Source organism: Hirundo rustica, chromosome 9 (assembly GCF_015227805.2).
Source record: "Hirundo rustica isolate bHirRus1 chromosome 9, bHirRus1.pri.v3, whole genome shotgun sequence".
Classification (NCBI taxonomy): domain Eukaryota; kingdom Metazoa; phylum Chordata; class Aves; order Passeriformes; family Hirundinidae; genus Hirundo; species Hirundo rustica.
The window spans coordinates 24477592-24500156 of NC_053458.1; the positions used below are offsets into that span (position 1 = coordinate 24477592).

The following is a 22565-nucleotide window of genomic DNA, read 5'->3' on the forward strand; positions in this document are numbered from 1 at the left end:
ACAGCGGGGGCTGCTCGGGCCGGCCCCGCTCCGGCCGGGCACCGGCACCCGCCCGCCCTGCGGTGCCGAGCGCCGGCTGCGGAACCGCACGGTCCCCGGGGCTGGAAAACACCTCAGGAGCATCGCGGCCCACCTATGCCCGACACCCTGTCAACCAGGCCCTGGCACAAGTGTCACCGCCGGCCTCTCCTGAAACACCTCCGGGGACGGTGACTCCACCGCCCCCCTGAGCAGCCCTTTCCAATGTCTAATCACCGTTTCCGGGAAGGAATTCCTCCCGACGTGCGACCCGACCCCCGCCCGGCGCAGTTCAGCCGCCCCCGGCCGGGAGGGCGCTCAGTAGAGAGGGGCTGTGGCGCAGAGGGAGCCCCGCAGGACGCCGTGCCGCAGCCCGGGGACGGGAAAGGGAAAAGGACATGGAGCGCTGGCGGCGGGGCCGGAGGTGTGGGCAGGGCGGGGAAAGCAGCGAGCAGCCCCGGCGGCCGCCGCGCCCCGGCCGTAAAGGAGGCGGAGGAGGTCGCGGGGCGGCCCGGGCGCGGCGGCCCCGTCCGCGCTCCCCCTACCCAGCCCCGGCCATGAATATGTAACTCCCCTCTATTTCCCGAGCTCCATTGCGGAGCCGCCGCTCGCCATATTGTGCTGCGGGGGCTGTCGGCGACACCGCCGGCCACGGACCGCGGCGGCACCGGCGGGCGGTGAGCGGGGGCCGGGGCGGGCGCCGTCTCCGGGGCTCTGTGTCCCTGCGGGGCCGGGACGGAGCGGGTGCGGGGCCGCGGGTGCCCGTGCGCCGTGTCCGAGCGGGGCTGACCCCGGCGGGAAGGTGGCGGGGCTGCTGCCGGGCTATTCCGGCGGGTCGAGGATCGGGAGTGTCCGGGAGGAGCCGTGGCTAGCGGCCCCACGGCAGCCTGGAGCCCCCGTTGCCCCTAGCCCGGCCGCGCTGCGGGGCCGCGGGGCACCGAGCCGCCCGCAGGGCCGGCGTGGGGCTGGCGAGCCCGGAGCAGCCGGGGTGTGCATCTATACACAGGTAACTATACCTGTATCTAGGCAGCTGTCTCCCTGTGTACGCACGTACGGATGCATATGTAGATGCATGTGTGCGCTCCTGGGAGCCGCAGGCAGAGGTAGCACACACGGCTCCATCGCAGCCGCAGTACCGCGGCACCGCCGCTGCCATCCCCGGCAAGGGACAGCTCACGGACACGGCCCCGAGCTGCTCTCGCTGCCTCTGCGGATCGCCCCTCTGCGCAGTACGATCCTGGGTGTGATTTATGGCTCGGCCTTCCCGGTCTTTTGTCTGCCCCGGAGCCCGTGCCGAGCGGTGCTGGCGGGGCGTGATGCTCGCGAACCGGGGCTGGGAGCCACCCGGCTGCTCCCGGGAAAATGTCGCTTCCCCCGGGGCAGCAGGTGCAGAAGGACGTTGTGCCGGGAGCTGAGGATGTGCCTCCTCCCTGCACATCGCTGCCGCTGCGAATTCAGCACTTGTTTCTTGCCAAGTTACACATTCTGCAGGAGCTCTTCTGGATCACTTGCCTTCCTTGCACCAACCCTGTGGCACCGTGTGTATATGAAACAAGCACCGAGCAATATTATTCTCGGGATTTTTGTAGGCTGTATTTCAGACCCTCTTCTATGGAAAATAGTAGGATCAAGTGCCTAATTCCACAGAAATCCAGAGGACAGCTAGTGGAGAAAGATGATTTCCAGTATGATAATTCATAATCCAGCCCTGTTTCGAAGTGGTTGTAGCTGTGTGATAACTCTGCACTGCACACGGGCTTTTAAGGATTAAAGGGTATTGCTTGCGTTTGAGAAAATGTGACTGGTGTGCAGGTGAAATTATTATTGCTTGGGGAGAATTCTTTAATCGAATGTCATTCATTCAGTGACAAAAGACTCGATTTGTCATAGGAGTTCCCTGCAGAGGTGCTCTGATTTGTATTCATCTGTGTTTCCATTTAAAACTTGTGTAATGAGATAATTTGACGTTCTTATACATCATGTCAAGCTCTGAGCTGACATTCAGCTGTCAGTGAAGACAGAGGCGCTGGCTGTGACAGCAGTGGATATGGATAAGCAGTATATTTTGTATTAAAAGATATATTTGTTGCAAGGATTAACTTTATTAGTTGCCTGGAGATGGGAGGAATTTTCACTGGCCAGCATGAGCTGCAATGTCAGGTCCAAGTTTGTGACTGGTTGTGACTCTGTTACAGTGCCTTTCAGCAGTGACAGACAAATGGAGAGCAGCTTTAAACCTCACTGCCCCCATGAATTGGCACTCATAGTGTTTAATAAATGCACACTCACAGTGTTTATTAATATTGGAGTCTGCATTCAAGTTTGTGATAATAAAGGGACACAGACTTTGTATTGGAGGTATTTTTTTCGCTTCTTCAGTGGCTAAAATTGTTGATCTTTGGCTTCAAAGCTTTGAAGCACCAGCCTTTCTGCAGCTGCCAAGAAAAGCACTTTCTCTCTTGTCTTAGAGGTGAAATAATATGCAGGTGCCAGCAAAATAAATTGCATGTGTTTCCCTTGATCAGTGATGCTTTGTGTTTTAGGAGTGATGTGTGGTCATGGGTTGAGTATAGAGACTTGGTTGGGCATCTTGGGTGATTGGAGCAGAATTCTGGCATTTTCAGTGCTCTGCTGTCATTGAATAGAAATACAGGCTGCAGGAAAGCCATCAGTCTTGTATGGGAAATAGATGTTGGGCTAAGTGAATTTCTTCATCTTTCTTTTAACTCTTTCCCTTACTTACAAAAAGAATGTCACGGAGGGAAGGAAAGGAGCTTTAAAAATGAGACTTCAGTCTGTGACTGCTCAGTTGTATTTTTCTTAGAAGGAGCACTGGATCTCCTTTCTGAAGCACCAGCTCTAGGAACATGCATGAAAGAAATTAGAGTAAAGAAATTCCTTCCACTTTTTTTTCCCTAAATACCTTTTACCTATTTTTTTCTGAATAGGTCAGCAGTTTAATAATGATGCAGACAGAGAGTAAAGAGATTGGTGAAGAGATGCTGTTGAGCCTCAGCTTGCTTCTGCTTGATTTTCTGTTGATGCAAATAACTGGCTGTCAAAGGTGACGTTAAATTCTTCATTTTTGGAGGAATGAGCAGCGTTCGATATTGTGGAGCTGTTTAGACTTGTTGCGGTGTAGAAATATTTTAGGAATTACTCTTGTTTGCTTCCCTCCCACTTCTGGATCCTGGAGCTCTCTTGCAGTGGGGAGTTAGCAGTAGTGTTCTGCTAACTAATTAAAACCTAATCATTCTTTACTCTTCACCTCTTGGGGATAACATTGAACTGTTTTGTGTAATTATTGGGTTAACCTGGTTTAAGTGTTGCTCCTGTAGCGCTGTTTACGAAATGGACAGTCTTGTGAGGGAGTCCTTGAAACACAAATTGTTCTTTGCTGTTGCCCAGTTTTAGGTGAGAGCTGTCTGCTTGCCAGTTTTGCTTTTATATATTTATTGTAGCTAAGAAGTCAATCAGACGTAAAATCACTTGTGTCTTTTTGTCTCTCAAGTGTTGTGGGGGAGTTTATTTTCTGTTTATTAATTAACAAGCTGTCTTTTTGTTCTCATCAAGAAAATTTTATCATTGTTAGTTGTGGCTTCACTGCCAAGTGGGAGAGAAATCCTTGTGGCTCCCTAACATAGCTGTGGAAAAGCTGGACGCCCTGGCATATTTGCTGGTGTGACATCTCAGAATTTCTCCTACAATATCAATGCATTAGAATGCTGCTGCTTATTGGCATTTGTTACTCAGTGGGATGGACAGTAGGTATGCTGTGTGCTCAAGAGCAGGGCAGGTGGCTTGCTTGATGTCATCCTGGTAGCCTGGGGAGAGCAATGCACCTGAATCTCAGTATATTTGGCTTCAGCTTTTACAATGTTTCTTAAAATTTATTTAGAAGCGTGTTTTAACACTGGACCAAAGCAGCAGTCCAAGAAGGTGATGGGCAGGTTTTTATGTTTTTTTGCTGGCACGATGAAAAATAACAAATCCATGGTGGTTTCCCAGTGAAGTGGAAGCAGATATGTGCTGGCTCCTCAGGCACTGACATTTAAGGGTCTGGCATGGTTATTTCAACACATCTTTGCTTTTAGATTGTCTTGGAAGGACCCTGGAATCCTGCACATACCTCTGGCTGAACCAGTCACAGCATTTGTGAAGATGCAAAAGATTCTGAGTTGTAGTGCAAGGATGTTTGTAGAACTTTTGTTAAAATGAACAGAAAATTTAAAGGCCACAACAGAGGTACTGAAATGATTAAACCGCACCTTACTGATTGAAGTGCTCAAGTCTTGCTTTTGGCAGCTGTTACTTCAAGGACACAGCAAGAGAGTGATTAGCCTCAAGAAAATGTGCCAGCAGAGCAGGTCAAGGAAAAATTAAAACCAAAATCTCATTAAAAATATCCTAAGGCAACACATATCATGAATTGTTTGCACAATTTAGTTGCTGTGACGGATTCAACTTTTCTGGAGTTTGAAGCTTTACTTTTGTTTGCTCCCAAAAGTTTTCAGTCCTTTATCCCTCCTGTTCTGATCTGATACAGTACTGAAATGAATTTTTGAAAGGAACTTTGGCTTTTCTTCTTCACAGCTGGTTATTAATTCTGAAGTCCAAGGTTAATTTAAGAGATTAAGAACTTCATTTTTGTAACTCACCTGGGTAGTCACACAAATACTATACAGTAGCATGCTTCATAATACGAGAAACTTGGCATAAAATTTAACAAGTGGTGGATAAAATCACAATTCTACTCACTCCCCCAGAGTTCTGCTTGATATTGTTGCTTCACAGTGCTAAATTATAGCTTGGTAATGGCTGTTTTCCTTTTTATATGAATTCTTGGCAATGGTCTTTGGCACATTGGAGGTCAAGTGTTTGCCCGAGATATTGACCCACGTCAACAGTGAAAAGTTGTTATTCCTGTAGCAGTTTTGGGTTTTGTTTCTATTCCTGGCAGAAGACATTAATGTTGTAACATATTTTAATACTACTTTGGTTCAGATATAGGTGGTGTGAAAGGCTAAGTTCCAGGATTTGAGCTTTAATGATTAAAATAATCTTACTGCCTGATGCATTAGAACAGTGGGCAATGTTTGCTTTTGTGTGTGTGTGTGTACCAAAACCTGAAAAGTTTTCAAATTAATCCTTCAAGATTAAAAAAAAAAAAAAAAAAATCTAGGTTTTATAATTTAGTAATAGCCTGGGTTTGACATGTTAGGAGTTTGAGCAGGTGAATTCTGGACTCCTTAGAGGCAACTGATATAGATAGTTCTCTGGAAGTGTCATGGTATTGTTATGTATTCCAGTTTTTGTAGCTGTGGAGATGTCTGGGAGGGTAGGATACAGAACTGGGAATGAGGAGCTGACACTGAGGACTCGCGATCTGGGTGGTGGAGTGAAAAGGCCACTGATGCATACAGAGTACAGACCTTGTTAGAATAAACTGGAATTTGAGCCTCAGCTCCACAGGAGGGATGTACCTGGACTCAGGGCGCTTAAATGCTGCTATACTTTCCTGCTATAAATACACAGAGAATAAAATCACATCTTTGTGTCATGTCCAGAAGTATGTGGCCGTTCCCAACACTGTCATAAAACAGCCATAAAACAGATCAAACAGGAGTTTGATCAACAGTTTAATTTGGTACTTTATTTTTCCCTGTTGCCCTTGACATCTAAACCAGGAGGATTATCTCCCTTTGGACACTTCTGTCAGCGTGGATTCATGGAGCCCTTCCAGAGGTGTCCAGATGCACAGCAGATGGTTTGTGTGAGGTCACACTCCAGTGTCTCCCGGCCAGGAGGAGCAGCTTGACAGCCAGATTGGAAATGCTGCCCAGCTCCATGGATTGATCCATCTCAGGGCCAGGGAATTGGGAGTTGATGGCGATTGACAAAGAGACGTGGACTCCATGGGTTGCACGCACGAAGCTGGTGGTTGATGCTGAGCTTATATACCTTTACAGTCTCCGCAGCACTGATGTAACTAGGTAACATGGCTTCATTCAGTGCCTCACACAAACTAACACAGGTACGTTCTGTCTCAGATAAGTTCTACTTGCTAAGCACACGTGGTGCCGAGCACATCGCTGTCTCCTGCATTCCCTTCTCAAACTTCTGCTTTCTGTTGCAGAGGCTTGTGGCCTACTCATGCTAACATACCCACTTCTGTCACGAGCTGAGTGCTCCCCGCTCAGCTCTCCTGCTGCATACCCACAGTGAGTGGCTGTTGGCTGGAAGATTCCGTATCTCAAAGGCAAAGCACTTCGTTAGGAGAGTAAATACGGCCAAGAAGCTGTAAAAGACCGTGTGCTTCCAAGCCCATGGGTTTCAGAAATGCCAGTATTATTTTTTCCCTCAGTCGGATGTCATCTGTCCAGCAGCCTTCCAGATGTTCCATAATCACAGCATTAGGTGGTGGTACTTGCTTTTCAAGGGAGGATGGTTTTTAACGTTGAAGAGAAATGCTGTTAAATTAATGGGAAAATGGGAGTTTGGGACTAGTTATCCGGAAAATGAAAACCTCTGCTGTAGTATGACTGAGAGGGACAGTCATGCTGGGAAAAGGTCTTTAGTGTTACCAACTGGTGGGGATGTTAAACTGCACCTGTGCCTCGGGTTTCTCTGCATTCCTCAGTTTTATTGGCTGCTTTGGGGCATTTTTGAGTCTGTGATCTTGAATTAAAGATACATCTTTCTGTCCTGGCTGGGACTGCTCTAGGGCAGTGCTGAGGTTGTGTTTCTTTGCTAACTCTCTTTATAGATTGACAAACCTTGGCTTTCTCAGTATTTTAAGTGTAGAACTTGGCACAGTCTTGAGTGTGGGGAACATTCGTTACTCATGAATTTACAGATAGTTTTATTGCATTAGTAACTTCTCCATTGTGCCAGTCACCCAGTATCTGACATCCGGTGAGAGTTTACCTATCCAAATGTAAGTTTTGTGTCTTAATATTAATTTTCTGGTTTTATTATAGTTAAACTGTTTTCTCGGCCATAGTGGCCACATTGATATAATGGATCAGAACATTTGAGTGTTAATCTCTTCATTTCCTTCTGTAAATAAAGTAAGAAAGTAGGATGGCAGGGAGCCAGGTGCAAACTCTGGGATTAAATTGTTGGTTTTCACATGTTTAACTTTCAGTGAGCATCACTTCAGTTGTAACCAGAATTGGAATGACACAAAATCATTGCTGGCAATCAGGGTTGTAATGATGCAGGTGCTTTTAAACACTGCTTACCACAGCCAGCTCAGGGATCCTGACATGATCATGCCCTGACATGAATCGGATCCCTGTCTTACTCCCAGCCACAGTTGTTCAGGAGTGGCTGGTGGGATGGTCTTTTTCTCATAGAGCGTGGGTTAACAAGGTACTGATCCATGGTCCATGACAGACAAGGGCCACATGGTTTTAAAGAGTCAGAGTAGGTTTAGACAGGCTTTTGGGAAGGAATTGTTCCCTGTGAGGGTGGGGAGGCCTGGCACAGGGGCACAGAGCTGTGGCTGCCCCTGGATCCCTGGCAGTGTCCAAGACCAGGCTGGATGGGGCTTGGAGCAGCCTGGGCTTGTGGAAGGTGTCCCTGTCCATGGCAGGGGTGTAACTGCATGAGCTTTAAGGTTCTTTCCAACTCAAACCATTCCATGATTCTATGATGATACAATTCTGTGTCTCTTCTCCCTCATTTTTTTTTTTTATCTAATTCAGACTTTCAGTCCCACACACACGGTCTGAGGGTGTGTTTGCTTGTAAGCCATAGGGGTAGAAAGCACAGTGTAAATACACATTAATTGTTACCAGATTCGGTTCCTGAAGCATGTAACTGATATGTGGAGTTTCAGCTTCATATTTTGTATTACTTTGCCATCTTCAGCAGTCTTTTAATTGGCGGTGATTGTGCTTTGCACATGATAGACTTCTTGTTAATGTGTACAAAATGTTTGCAATGCTGGCTCTGTGGAAGTGCTGCTGACTACTCAATTTTAACCATAGCAAGCATTTACAAAAGAGCTCACATTCCCATCTGTATTAACTGATAAAGTGTTTGGTAATCATTTTGAAATTAGCCCACCAACGTGCTTTCACGTGTTCTGTGGATAGCTGGGACTGTTCACTTGATAACACTCATGTTTAATCTCTATCTGATCCTCATGAATTTGCAGCTTGACAGCTAATCTGCACCATTTACAGCTCTATTCTAAGTGCTCTTTTTCTTAAATATGTGGCTATAACATGAGTTTGTGGAGGAAGCTCCCATTTTTAGAGCAGAATTGCTGGGTATTCTTTATAACACACGAGGTGTCTGAGGGCACAGTTCAAACAAATGGATTCTGCTTTGTATAAATCTGGTGGTCACTGTTGTCCCCCAAAAGACTTCTGATGTTTCTTTTGTGGGTAAGGAGGATGCTTGTAGGATGATATTTGGCCACCTGGATTGTAAGAGGTGCGTGGACAGGAGAAGGTCACGTTCACCTCTCTTCACCTCTTTGTTGTGGCAGTGGTTTATTGGCTGGTTCGTGTCACTTGCTGTTGGCTTCTCTTGTCTGTCACAGCAAAACTAAGGATAAGGATCTCTGGTAGTGAGATAACCCCATAGGATAGTGAGATAACTCCATAGAATAGTTTGGGTTGGAAGATACTCCCAGTGGCCATCCAGTACAACCCCCTGGCAAAAGCAGGGCCAGTTGGTCACATCGGTCACCACCGCATCCAGTCGAATGTCCCAGAGTGGACATCCCACAGCCCCTCTCAAGTGACCTGTTCCTGGTGACCCCTTGGCTGTGGCTTTCTGCTCTCAGGTAGGATGAGTTTCCCATGTGGATTCTGCTACTCAGCACTTCTTAGCAGTTTATTCTGTCTGTCCATATGCCTTTTGTCATGGGAAATACTTTCTCATTTGGATTTATTACGTTAAGTAATTGCTGCTTTGTATCTCGTGGTGGGAGCCCACAGCACCTCGAGATTTTGAATGGGTTTTTGGTGCCTGTAACAGTTGATGTGATGGATACCAGGCCATACCTTATCTCTTGGGTGTCTGCAAGGCTGACATCTTGAACCTTACGTGCGGAGCTGCCCTACAGAGCCACTCTGAACATCAGTCCCTGAGGTTGGATTTGTTGTCAGCATAGATCAGGTGTGATTGTGTCCAGAGAAGCTGACTCTGCACATGGCTCATAGAATATTCAATTCAATTTGCAAATAGGAGTGAAAACCACCTGGTAAGGGATATTGTGATGTTGAATTTGATTGGGAAGCCAAAGCCTGATGGCTGAATGAACTAAACCCAGTTCAGTAGGACCTTCCTCTCTTGAGTTTAGCCCTGTCAGAGACCAGGGTATTACTCGAGCAAGTGCAGTGTAAGCTCAGCAAGAGACAGCCTGAGGACTGGTGACAGTAATGAGGGATGGAAGGCACTGCCAGGTGCGGTGACATCCTCCTTCAGGATCACTGAGGAGGGGTTTCCAGAGCAGGGAACAAAAGGAGCTCCAGGCTAGAACCTGATGTGGCTGTTTCCAGTGGGGGATTTTTGATCCAGAGGGGAACATAACTTCAGAATGAATACTAAGTATACTCGATTATAATCTAGTACCAGTTGTCCTAGGTTACAACTGGATGTGAAACTATCTGAACTGCCAGGGAACTGCAGGGAAGATTAATTCCTTCAAATAGTGTCTTCCAAATTGTGTGGATTGTTTTTTTCAAATCAAGCTCTAAGCCAGAGCCTCCTGGCTTAGAGCTTGATTTGAAATGTAAATAAGTAAAACCAGAGGATAACTTGAATTTCAGAATGCTTTAATTGAATAATTTGAAATGAATGATTGAATTGAGTACTCTGTGAAAACGTGCAATCTGTTCCCAATACTAGACATAGTGTGAGAGAGAGTAAAACTTAAAGCTCTAAACCTGCTAAATTTCCAAGTAACTGCACTATGAATACCTGTTTTTAAAGGAATTAATCCTTAGGAAGAAACCCCAAACTGGTTGAATGTGCTGTTGAAGTTGGCACACCGAATAGAGGTCTAACTCTTTTACTGTTTTAAGTCTAAATATTTACCTTTTACAACTTGGAACAGGAATCAGTTATTTCTAAGATTTTAATACTGTCTAAAAATGTGTGTAATATTTTTTTAAAGAGCCTGATGCCATTTTTTTCCTCGTAATTTTTTTTTTTTTTCATTAAAGTATCACAGAACATTGAATGGAGGTGGTGTGGTTATGGTCACACCTTAGCTGGGTTTGTGGGTTCTCTCTCCAGCTGCTTGATACCATTCCAGCCTTTCTCTGATCTCAAGGTGTGTTGACACAACCATGCTGCAGAAGCTCTTTTGCCTTTGCCTGGGCTAAAACAGGTCTTGCTAAGCGTTTTGAAGTAAAATCCAGGTTGTGAGGGATCCCTGAGTGCATCCCCTGCTCCCTGTTTAAAGCGGGACCGCCATCACGGTTAGTGCTGGCCTGGAGCTCAGGAAATGTTACATATTCAAACCGACACATTTTCAGCAATAGTACTGAGGAGCTGCTACTCACTGGTGGATCTGAGGGTGGAAGCCTGTGGAAGGTGAGCTGGGAAGGGCAGGAGCACAGAAATGGTGGTGCTGAGCTCCTCCTTTGGCTGCCCACAGATCTGGCTGGTCTGCTCTAAGTGCTGCCAGCTGGATTTTATTGTTACTGGACTGTTTCAGGAGTGGGATATCCAAATATCCACCCCACTTCAGTCATGACTACGTTCGTTGGAGTAAGTAATTAAGTATATTTTGGCGTAAGAGGTTGTAAAGCGGATGTGGTGTGTGACAAGTGTGGATATTAGTCTGCTGGAGGTTTATGTCCAAGTATATTTGGAAGAAGGACATCCCAGCATAAATTCTCCAGTCAGTGGGCAGGCAGGAGATCCAAGGGCCTTTCAGACAAGGTGTTCCTTACTGTTATTTTTTCCTGTAACTGCCTGTTTTCCAGTGCTTCGGGAACAAGACGTACTTTCTTAAATTTTTAAATCCCAAATGGTTTTCTTCAAATTTGTTGATGTGAAATACGTTGGTTTATCAATCAGCACTGGCTTTGATAGTGATAGATGTGTGTACCCTGTAATTATGGAGTTTGTGCTTAGGGATTTTCCTGTGCCTGTGACTGAGTCAGTCTGAAGGGTTGCAGGGGCTCATACTATATTGATTAAGGTGGTTTTCTTAATGACTGACAAGAATGGCCCTCTGGCCACTGGAATAATCCCAACAACTACTGTTTGTTGGTGGCTCTGAGAGAGAGAGGTTTGATCTGCCAGAGGGCAGAGTTAAATGGGATAGTGGGAAGAAATTTCTACCTGTGAGGTGGGGACGTGTTGCCCAGAGAAGCTGGGGCTGCCCCATCCCTGGAAATGTCCAAGGCCAGGTTGGGTGGGGCTTGGAGCAGCCTGGGCTAGTGGGAGGTATCTGTCCATGGCAGGGGGTTGAAACTGGATGGTCATTAAGATTCCTTGCAATCCAAATTGTTTTGTGATTCTATAAATGTGGTTTCTCCCCAGTTAGCCTGTTGTTGTGTGACTGGTTGCTTTCCTCTTATATCCAGAGGGAACAGACAAGTCTAAAGGTAAAAAAGATGATAAAAACTCCCAGGTTGTGGTGTGTTAGGAGTTTTGTCAAGAAAGACTCACAGGGGTGTCTGACTTCACGTTGTTCCTGGTGCTTGTGTGTGACCTGTGAAGAAGAAATCCTATCTTCGTTATAAAGTGGAAAAGATGTGAAATGTTGAACAGGTCAGAAGTGGGTGGTGTTGAGGTGAAACCTGTCTCATACTGTGAGCTGGGAAAATGAGTGTGAGAAACGTGTCATGTAAGACTTTTTTGAAAAACAATCCCAGAAGGGATGCAGAGGAAGAATGAGCTATGCCAGTGATTTTAGGAATGTGAGATTTTACTAGAATGAATTTCCAGACTGAAGAACAAAATGGAGTTTGACATTTTTTCTCTATCTTCTATCCCTTTGCCAGTAGTAGTTAATAAAAAGTCTGTTGTACCTTCAGTCTAGAAACTTTACACTTCATATTTTTCCCTCTGAACGCAGTGCCAAGAACAGGAAGACAATCTTCCTTCAGCTCATGAAAAACTTGCTACTTCTATAGCTCTAAAAAGGATCAGCCATTGTGACCTGAGCCATGCATAATTTCCTTTTTAATTTTCTAAATCGTGGACAGTGGACTGTCTTGAAAGGGAGCTGAAGAGTCAGCTAAATGTAGAGGTGTTTCCCAGCTCACTTCCCCAGACAAATGGGGAAGGTCATTCATTGATGCAACATTAGAACAGATGGTTCACTGGTTATGGTTTTGTGACTGCTGGTTGCTACGTGGTTGCTGTTGCATGGTCAGTGCAGTGCTGGGTCAAAATGCATCTCCTTACTGTGGAGATGGATGTTTGATCCTGGTGCTAGCTGGGGATGTTGCTGGGTTAGATTTCAGCAGTGTGAGGAAACACAATTCAATCTGAGAGCCACCAGTGCCAGAGGGAAGAGAAGTCAGGCCTCATTTTTCAGGAATGAGATGGACATAGAAATTGCAGGGGATCGGAGCAAAAGCTAAGCAGGCTTATTTACTGATCATCAAGAAGAGTCGAAACTCCATGGAGCATAATTTGGTTGTTTCTGGTGTCGATCCAGCATGAATGAATTGACCACGTTTCTGCTGCTCCTCAGATTTCCCTTGCCAGAGGCAGAAGAGGTGTTTGGTAGTGACAGATTGAACTGTGTAGATCTCTGCAGCTTTCAGCTGGCTTTAAGGCCACTGTTTTTCCTCTTAAAATGGGAAAGTACTATCACTGCAGCCCTTAGGCTGAGAGTGAAGCACTTGGCATCTCAGGTGAGAAGGGCTTTGAGTAAAGCTGCTCAGTTACTTATCATGACAGCTGGACAGTGTTCTTTGCAGTGTAGCCTCAGGCTTGTATGTGTGGCTGCAGGATAAATTCCAGACTCACTGAGGCTGGAAAAGACCTCTTAAGATCATCGAGTCCAAGCTGTGCCCGATCCCTCCTGTGTCACCACCACCAGAGCCCTGAGTGCCACATCCAGGCCTTCCTGGGACACCTCCAGGGATGGGGACCCCAAATCTTCCTGGGCAGCACCTTCCAATGCCTGACCACCCTTTCCCGGAGGAAATGTTGCTGTTAGTGTGGTTGTTGTGCAGATGGATGGGTTTGGGGGTGGCCTGGCCCCCAGAGCTGCTGTTCTGTGTTAGCAGGTGCCAGCACGAGTTCAGCTGAGGAATCACTGTACACACAGGGGATGGGATGAGCTCTTCACTCAGGTGTGGAGAGCAGGCTCGAGTCAAGGACAGGCTGGATCCTCTGGAGCTCTGCTATCTTGGTTCCTGTGCTCCAGCAGGTTTTGGCAAGGGTTGTGATTAGCAGCTTCATGAATTTCTTTCAGCAGATGAAATGCTGGTTAATTCAGTGTGTCGGCTTTAAAAGCACACAAGAGTGGTGTCCAGTGCAGACACAGAATGGTATTTGGCCTCTGTCAGAACAACACATAAAAAACCCCTGTGGTTTTAGGGCACAATATTTACGCAGTGAAATTGAAGTTGGAGGTAGACTCTGAGAAGAATTGGCATGACAGAAAAAGGGGGAAGGGCTTCAGGCTGACAGGGGGTATGTTTGCACTGGATGTCCCTGTGAGGGTGGCCTGGCACAGGGTGCCCAGAGAAGCTGGGGCTGCCCCTGGATCCCTGGCAGTGCCCAAGGCCAGGTTGGACCGGGCTTGGAGCAACCTGGGCTAGTGGAAGTTGTCCCTGGACATGGCAGAAGGTAGAACTGGAGGATCTTAAAGCTCCATTCAAACCCAAACTATTCTAGGATTCTGTGATTCTTCTTAATAGACATAATAGTGGATGTGGCTATTTTATGTCAGGCATTTTTTCCCTCCTTTCTCAAAAAGAAGAAAAGTACCAAGTGAGAAAACTCTGATTTCTGTGCCTGGATGAAAGGTGATCTAATACTCTGCACAAGTTATCTTGCTTTTCCCTTTACAAATAATTAAAGCTGATATAGTAACCTTGTTCTCCAGAGAGTTTGGGCCTTTTCATAAGGAACTTAATGAGTTGGAAAATGGATTATAATGTATTTGGTAGATGCCAATAGAAAATGCATTTGGCTGCTGAATTGAAGGGTCTGGAAACCCAGATTTAAAAAAGGAATAAAAGAAAGCACTTCTACTTCTTCCACCTAGAAAAAAGGTCTGCAAATGCAATCTTGCCACTTACATAGTTACAATTTTTTTAAACATACCACTGTCTTATCTATCTATCCATCCCACACAGGGATAAGTTTTCCTGCTCAAGGCAGGCATTTTTGGAGTCATGGGAAGCAATGCCTCCTCTCCCCCAGCATAAAAGTATTTTCTGTTCAGAAACATAATTTTCTCCTGTCACTTGGACCAAGCTTTTTCACATCTGCAGTAACTCTGTGTGGTAATTTTGCCTCATCTCATACAATAATGCTAAAATTTTGATGGCACAGCAGTGGAGTTTCTCTGGGTTTTTAAAATTATTGTTATTATTATTTAAATTACGCAGTGGCTGGGTTTCTTGTGATTTTTCAGTATCCTTCAAACTTCTGATGGGAAAGCCCGTGGGATGTGTTTTGAGCAAGAGGGAAAAGCCCTCATGGTGTGCTCCAGTGAGCACGTGTGACTGGTGTGCTGTGTCCTGTCTCATTTTGCCCTTCCCCTGGTTTTAGGAAGCAGTCCCTGCTGGCCCCTCGTGCATGTTTGGAAGTGGATGTTTTAGGAATATTTTCTGCATCAGGTGGTATTTGTGGCCCACGTTCTCTGGCCTTGAGTTGTGTGTCACTTTTGTTTAACAGCTGAATGGATTTTTGCCAAGTGCTCACGGCTGAGCAGCTCCCCCAGTTCTCCTGGAGTGGTACAAGCAGGGGATTATCGGAGCAGAGCCTGGTCCGTGGCGGGACGGGTGTTCCCTGGAGCCTCTGCTTGGCAGGACACGCACTGGGTGGGGAGAGGATCCTCAGCCAGACGCCCCTGAGCGCTCAGCCCGTGTCCCTTCTTCCCCAGCCATGTCTCAGGCCGTGCAGACCAACGGGACGCAGCCTCTGAGCAAGACCTGGGAGCTCAGTCTGTACGAGCTGCAGAGGACACCCCAGGTAATCACAGCACCGTGGGGCTGCTGGGCTTGGGAGGGACCTCTGGAGATCACCCGGGGCAGAGTCCTGTCCTGGCAGGGTCACCCAGAGCAGGTGACACAGGGACACGTCCAGGGGGGGTTGGGATGCCTCCAGAGAGGGAGACTCCACGCCCCCCCCAGGCAGCTGTTCCAGGGCTCTGCACCCTCCAAGGAAAGAAGTTCTTCAGCGTGGTGAGGTGGAACTTGCTGTGTGTTAGTTTATGGCCATTGCTCCTCATCCTGTCACTGGCACTACTGAACAGCGTCTGAACAGGCACTGTTCTCTGACACCCTCTGGAGATACTTAATATTTATTAATGAGATAATGAGATTCTCTTCTCAGTCCTCTCTTCTCCAGACTGACCAGCCCCAACTCCCGCAGTCTCTCCTCATTAGAGAGATGCTCCAAACCCCTCATCACCTTCATGGCCTCCACTGGACCCTCTCCAGCAGCTCCTTGTTTTTATTGTGTACTGCAGGGCTGGCAGCACCGCGGTTTGGTGTGCTTGACGTGTTTGTATGTCCCTTCGATGTGTTTCCACGGGAAAGGGACTCAATCCCAGGAAAGAACCTTTCCCTTCTTTGCTGCCAGGAAGCCATCACAGATGGCCTGGAGATCGTGGTGTCCCCCCGGAGCCTGCACAGCGAGCTCATGTGTCCCATCTGCCTGGACATGCTCAAGAACACCATGACCACCAAGGAGTGTCTGCATCGCTTCTGCGCCGACTGCATCATCACCGCCCTCAGGAGCGGGTACGGAGCGCTGCCAGGGAGGGGACACTGCCAGGGGATGGAAGGGAACGCTGCCAAGGATGGGACACTGCCAGGGAAGAGGGTTGGGACGCTGCCAGGGGCAGGGATGAGCACTGTGGAGGAGAGAGGGCTTGGACAGTGCATTGCACTTGAGATGGAAGTGTCCTTGGCAGGGGGTTGATGTGGGACAGTCGCTGAGCACTGGGAGTTCCTGAATGTGCAGCGCACCTTTCAAATCCTGTTTTTCCAAGTTTAGCTGTCTCTGGAAGGCAGATCAAATTGCTTCCTCATGAAAAATCATTTCATAATTCTGTTTATTGCAAGGAGTTGAAGTCCTCTTCTGTATTATTTTCTTCTCTTAGATCCAGTAACAGTAAAACAAAAATACACATTACTGACAAAAATGGATTTAATTTCCCTTATTCTTCCTTTTCCTAATAATACATTTCAAATTATATGGCCTTCAGCCATTTCAAATTACGTGTCCTGTGAGTGTTAGAAATCATGGAATCATAGAATCTTAAAATGGTTTGTCATGGAAGGAGCCTTAAAGCCTATCCAGTCCCACCCCTTTTACTATCCCAGGTTGCTCCAAGCCCTGCCCAGCCTGGCCTTGGACACTTCCAGGGATCCAGGGGCAGCCCCAGCTTCTCTGGGCACCCTGTGCCAGAGCCTCATCACCCTCACAGTGAAGAATTTCCTCCTAAGACTACTTCAGTATAATTTCCACTAGACATCCATTTTTTCTAGGTAAAAATACAACCAGAAGATGAAGATAAGAAGGAAACATGGGACTTTTGATCTCTTCAGCCTAAACAGTTTGCTCAAACATACTTAAATTAAAAGAGCAGCAGGGATTGATATGTTTGGGATCTTTGTTTAAGTATCTCCAACTACCTGACCTGTCAAGAAGCCCCTTTCCAGATTCACTATAAATACGGAGTCTTAGTGAGCACCTTGACCAAGAATGGAAGCAACAGGGCAGAGTTTTGTTACTGCTGGAGAGTTAAGTGTTTTTTGCTTCCTTCTTGTCCATGTCCAGCAACAAAGAATGTCCCACGTGTCGCAAAAAGCTCGTTTCAAAAAGATCCCTGCGGCCAGACCCCAATTTCGACGCTCTCATCAGTAAGATATATCCGAGCAGGGATGAGTACGAAGCTCATCAGGAGAGGGTGCTGGCCAGGATCAGCAAGCACAACAACCAGCAAGCCCTGAGTCACAGCATCGAGGAGGGATTAAAGATCCAGGCTATGAACAGGTACACAATCACGTTGTTTGTCTTTAGGCTAAAAATACAATGCCTGTCCTCATGCCCTGTGGAGCTTGAGAATCTTCTCCTCTCCTCTCATATCTGGCAAAACAATTTTTAACCTTTGGCAAAAGAATTTTTAACCTTTCGTCTGCTATTAGAAATCTCTGTATCACTCCCTGCGACTTCTGTGGCAGCCTGATAGAAACTTCAGCTTTTCCAAGTTACGGCTGTCATGTCTTAGATATGAAACCGTAACACCATGAATCCTCTATGAAAGTGCTATCCTTACATGCCACTAAATGAACAGAATACCAGGGATTGGGGCTTAGTTCTGCCTTAATTCACAGGCTGGATGGAATATGTGGTGTTTACAGCATGGTGAAATTCCAGATGTGCATTTAAACCCAAGAGAGCCAGCTGGGAGAGAGGCCCCAAATGTTGCATGATAAAGCACGGTGTGATTTAATAATTTGCTTGTGGTTCTATGTTTGGATGAAAATAATTGCCTGAAGAACAACTGTGTGAAGTTTAAATAGTTTTAAAACACAGCTAAAAGGTGTTTGAGGGCCATGAAAAAATTAATAGTTCTGTCTAGGAGTGTCTTTTTCTACAAAAGAATTAATATTACTAATTTTTTCAACTTCAGTCTATCTACAGTGTTCAGTGCTTGCATGTGCACGTGCCTCACTTGGGGAGGAGGTGTTGAGGATTCTGGGTGGGTCAGGGTGTATCTCTGCCTCTTTGTGGCCAGGTTGCAGCGGGGCAAGAAGCAGCAGATCGAGAATGGCAGCGGGGCCGAGGACAACGGGGACAGCTCCCACTGCAGCAACGCTTCCACACACAGCAACCAGGAAGCAGGGCCCAGCAACAAGAGGACCAAAACCTCAGATGACTCTGGGCTGGAGCTGGACAACAACACCACCACCGTGGCCATAGATCCCGTGATGGACGGGGCCAGTGAGATCGAGCTGGTGTTCAGGCCTCACCCCACCCTCATGGAGAACGATGACAGCGCGCAGACGAGGTCAGTGGCCCCTGGCCATCTCCACGTGTTCTGCTGCTATTTCCTGGTGCTGATGGTTTGCCATCACTTCTCGGGGCTTCTTAACGTCAATTTACTTCAGTCATACCACATCCTGTTTAACTGTATCACAGGAGGGTTTGAGGTGGGAGAGACCTTAAAGCCCTTCCAGTGCCAGCCCCTGCCAAGGGCAGGGCCACCTTCCACTACCCCAGGTCACTCCAAGCCCCATCCAGCCTGGCCTTGGACAGTTGCAGGTGTCCAGGAGCAGCCACAGCTTCTCTGGGCAACCTGTGCCAAAGCCAGATGCAAATAAGCACCCTTCTTTTCTTTCTGTTCCAAGTCAAGGTAGATGGTACTGCTCAACTATTATAAAAAAATACAGTCATAAGCTGTTGCAAGCCTTTGATCACAAATAAAGATGTTTGAGGTTTTCTAGCATTGCAGTTCACTAGTGGGATGATGGTGTTATGTCAGCCCCTTTCTACTTACTCTAAGATTCTTTGGGAATAAACAAGCCTTGTGTAAGTGTGGCTGTTCTCAGAGCAGCTTTGTGCCAGCAGGACTTGCAGGCTGGCAGCTTTTCCTGACAATTTTTGTTCATAATCCAGTCCAAGCACAGTTTGCAAGTTTTGGCTCACAGCAGAGTAGTTTCATGGTGTTTCCTCAGGTCTTGGCTTTCTCTGCTGATGAGAAATCTCCCTGTGATGTGTGTAAATCTGTGCGAAGCTTCAGCTGGGAGCTGTCTCTAAAGGCCTTTTCACAGCTGATGTTTAATATCTGGAGCATTGCAGATGGCTTTTCCCAGAGTGCTCAGTCCTCGTTGACGATCTGTGTGGCTGCTGTCACAGGTACATCAAGACCTCCGGCAATGCCACGGTGGATCACCTGTCCAAGTACCTGGCGGTGCGACTGGCGCTGGAGGAGCTGCGGAGCAAAGGCGAGTCCAACCAGATGAACCTGGACACGGCCAGTGAGAAGCAGTACACCATCTACATCGCCACCGCCGCCGGCCAGTTCACCGTAAGCACCGCGCTGCCCCGCTCAGCCGGCCAGCCGCAGCGTGTGCACGTCTGCCCAAAACCCCACGGCTGCCTCGGGGTGAAATGCGTGGCACCGGCTTATTTAGCAGCAGATCAGTTGCTTTTTGGCAAAAGCTTGGTTGGTAGAAAAGGAGGCATAGAAATTGCTTGGGGGAAAAAGCAGTGATGGCACCAGCCGTGACCTGGCTTATGCCGTTCTTTGCCAATTAATATTGAAGAGGGAAAATTACTACTTCACTCGAGAATCTTTGTGGTTTTTAGCTTGTAACCTCTGCCACGTTATTGGTGACTCCTCCAAGTCAGCACATTCAAGTATTGATTTAAGTAGCCTGTTCTACAGTATAACATCAATTACCTCATTCGTTCCTGTTTTGCTGTTCTCTTTTAGGTGCTAAATGGGTCCTTTTCCCTGGAACTGGTCAGTGAGAAGTACTGGAAAGTGAACAAACCCATGGAACTGTACTATGCCCCTACCAAGGAGCACAAATAAGTGCTGGGAAACTGGGATGGAACTAACTTCTTTTTATAGCTACGACTTCTTTAATATAAAAATAAGGCACCACCAGTATCTTCATGGACAGCACACGTGGTGCCTTCAGGCACTCTCAGTATTCTCAGTAATAAGACTAGACAGTATTCTGGGCTGTATTTAATTTAGTCTTTGGGTTGGGTTTTTTGGTTTTTCCCTAGGAGACTAAATTACCTTCTCCAGTGCATTCCAGTGTTTGAGATGCTTTTTTGTTCCTAATGCATGATATCTGATCCAGTGTTCCGGTTTGGAATGGCTTCGTTTTGTCCAGGTAGATCTGGATTTCTGCTCCATTGGACACAGTTATAGTAGCCTCTGTGAAGTGTGGAGTGTTGGGTGGCCAAGGAAGTCTGTTCAATAGTAGCATATGCCGAGGAATGTGTTAAATGTTGGAATTTGGTGACTGTTACCCATCTGAAGAATTGGCTGCTAGAAAATGGATTTGGCATAGTCTTGCAGCTAGAGGTAATCTGATTCCCTAGGAAAGGTTCATTAAGACATTTTCTTGCGAACAAAGGTGAATTTTGCGTCTTGTGAGAGGTATTGCTGCCCATGGCAGGGGCTTGGACAGAGATGGTGTTTAAGGTTCCTTCCATTCCTGGGGTTCTGGGATTCCAAAGAGAGCTGCAGTGAGAAAACTGACACTTTCAAACCTTGCTGTTTACTGAGCTTAATACTTCAGTACAAGGTGGTTCATCAGATTGGTTTGGTTTTGTTTTTAATGGCTATTTCAGTCAAAAAACACCCAAACACCCCAAACCCATAACTCTTCCTCACGCAGGACATGCCAGTCTCGATTCCTGCCTGGCCCTTTCTGCAGTGTTGCCCTGAAGGAAATCTGGATGTTTCATAGCCCTGCTCTGTTCCCTAGAGTAGGATCTCTGTTGTAAATGTGCAGTGAAGAACTGTCCAGAAAACTTTTCTGTTAAAGCAAATCCCCAAATTCCAGCACACAGCCATCAAAATGCTTTGCTCTGGGGAACTGTGCCACCCCAGCAGGGACCTTTTCCCAGTGTCAGTGTGAATAGGGAAGACTTCAACTGTAAGCTGCTCCAAGATTCTACTTTTGTTACTTTGCCATAGCTTTAACAAACATGGCTTAGCACTTTGGAAGACAACTTCAGTACTTGACAAAGTTTACCATTTAGTGTCTTACATTTAGGCTCAAGTTTCCCAGCATGGCAGTGGGCCATGCTGTAAGGCCCAGGAGCTGCTGCTCGTTTGCATGTGCAGCCCCTGTACCCTGGCTCTGGACCTTGCTGTGGCTCTGAGGGGGCAGCTTGACCTGTCCCATGTCCTGTCTGAAGGGAAGCTGTCACCACCAGGTTCCCTTTGCTCTAAGGCTTGCTGATGGACCCTCCCCTGTTTGCCCCTGAGGCTCGAAGCAAAGAGAGTTGGTGGTAGGTGGGAAGCACCAGGCTTTATTCCACATGGCGTGGTTTACACTCCTCCTGTGTCCTGCCTGGATTCCCACTGGCTTTGGCATGTGATACAAAAGTACTCTGCTGCTCAGAGATTCTCCCGGGAAGGATTTGCCCCTTTCCTGGCTCTGGGCTTTCCTAGCACTTGTAAATAGTGTCCCTTCTGGCTGCTGTTCAGATCAGCTTTATCCCGCTGTGGAACCTGCACAGGCTTCTTTGAGTAACTTAATTATTTCCTGACTGGAGAGCCTTGGGCTTTTGTGACGTGAAATGGAAGTGTTCAGGCCCCAGAGCACAGAGGGGCAGCTATTGGGGACCTGTTTTTGCTGACTTTGTGAAACATTGCTGTATAGACTGTAGTGCATGTCCACAGAATATTACGGGGGGTGGGGGAGTGGCTGTGCTAAATGCTTTAAAGTTACTGGGGAAACTTCTAGATTAGTGCCAGCATCCCTCCTGGGGGGAGCTGAGGGGAGAGACAGTCCCTTAAGCAAGAGAGGTGTTGTGAAGCTGAGCAGTCTGTCTAGGAGCTGTCACTTTGTCTCCAGTTCTTTTGAAAAGTGTGGGAGAATGTGAAGCTTTTATTTTCATGTTGTAGTGAATTTCCTGAGTATTTATGTTCTTTAAATATTATATATATAATGTAGTTGTTTGATTAAACCATTGATTGCACTGTGACTCTTAGTGCTATAAACTATTTTATTTTCAAAATGCCATTACTCTTCCCCCTTTTAAAGCCATGTTATTTTGTAAGTACATAATGTGTGTTACATACGGGTAAGCCTAATATCCAACTAAGGTATCTCCTATCCAACTAAAGTCCCACTGAAATGCTCAAATTGACAATAAAAGCAAAAATGTTATCAACAACCTGTTGGGAATTGCAGTGCTGCTTCCTCTTGTGGTTGACAAAGGACCCCCTTTGGGCAGTGTTTGTGTTTGTGCTGCAGTGCCTGGGGCTGTGCAGGTGCAGCTCAGCTCCACCAGTGGTGGCTGTTAAAGAGTCCCCTGAGAGCAGCTCAGCTCCTAAGCCTTGAGTGAGAAATAGGGGCTCACAAAAAGCATCAGCTCTTCCACTGACCTGTCACAGGTGCTGCTGTTCCAACCAGATCCTGCAGCCTGAAGAAGGGAATGAAGGATTTTCACAGCACTCTGGTTAAACCCAGCAACTTTGGGTGTGTTTAACTATTAGGCAACTTCAGTCAGTAGCAGCAGAGAGGAACTGTAATGAACCCCTTCAGCTGAGGGGCGTTATTTAGAGAGATAAGTTTTGTTCCTTTCCTTGTTTTCTCTCTACTTTTACCACAACTTTTAAGCAGAGGATGCACTTGGAGTTGAGAGGCAATACTTGAGTATGGCCGGAGCAGGGTTTC

General features: G+C 46.8%; 1 protein-coding gene across 3 annotated transcripts; it reads left to right on the forward strand.

Annotated features, from left to right (window-relative positions):
* The first annotated feature begins 526 nt into the window (after positions 1 to 526).
* Positions 527 to 22062, forward strand: RNF2 (ring finger protein 2). Of its 3 annotated transcripts, XM_040072850.2 has the most exons (8): positions 547 to 695; positions 5706 to 6052; positions 15065 to 15153; positions 15766 to 15926; positions 16969 to 17184; positions 17930 to 18202; positions 19051 to 19222; positions 19631 to 22062. In XM_040072850.2, exons 3-8 carry the CDS (start codon positions 15067 to 15069, stop codon positions 19730 to 19732), a joined length of 1011 nt encoding a protein of 336 aa, XP_039928784.1. In that variant the 5' UTR covers positions 547 to 695; positions 5706 to 6052; positions 15065 to 15066; the 3' UTR covers positions 19733 to 22062. The 3 variants fall into 3 exon arrangements, with proteins under 3 accessions (XP_039928781.1, XP_039928784.1, XP_039928782.1); XM_040072847.2 differs by lacking the exon at positions 5706 to 6052 and having other exon boundaries at positions 527 to 695; XM_040072848.2 differs by lacking the exon at positions 5706 to 6052 and having other exon boundaries at positions 14857 to 15153.
* Positions 22063 to 22565: the final 503 nt, after the last annotated feature.

Excerpts from the sequence above, each read along its gene's own strand:
- RNF2 (XM_040072847.2), top strand. The coding sequence starts at position 15,067 with ATGTCTCAGGCCGTGCAGACCAACGGGACGCAGCCTCTGAGCAAGACC. Across the intron at positions 15,154-15,765 it reads AGCTGCAGAGGACACCCCAG|GAAGCCATCACAGATGGCCT; the intron begins GTAATCACAGCA and ends CTTTGCTGCCAG. Across the intron at positions 19,223-19,630 it reads CCGCCGCCGGCCAGTTCACC|GTGCTAAATGGGTCCTTTTC; the intron begins GTAAGCACCGCG and ends GTTCTCTTTTAG.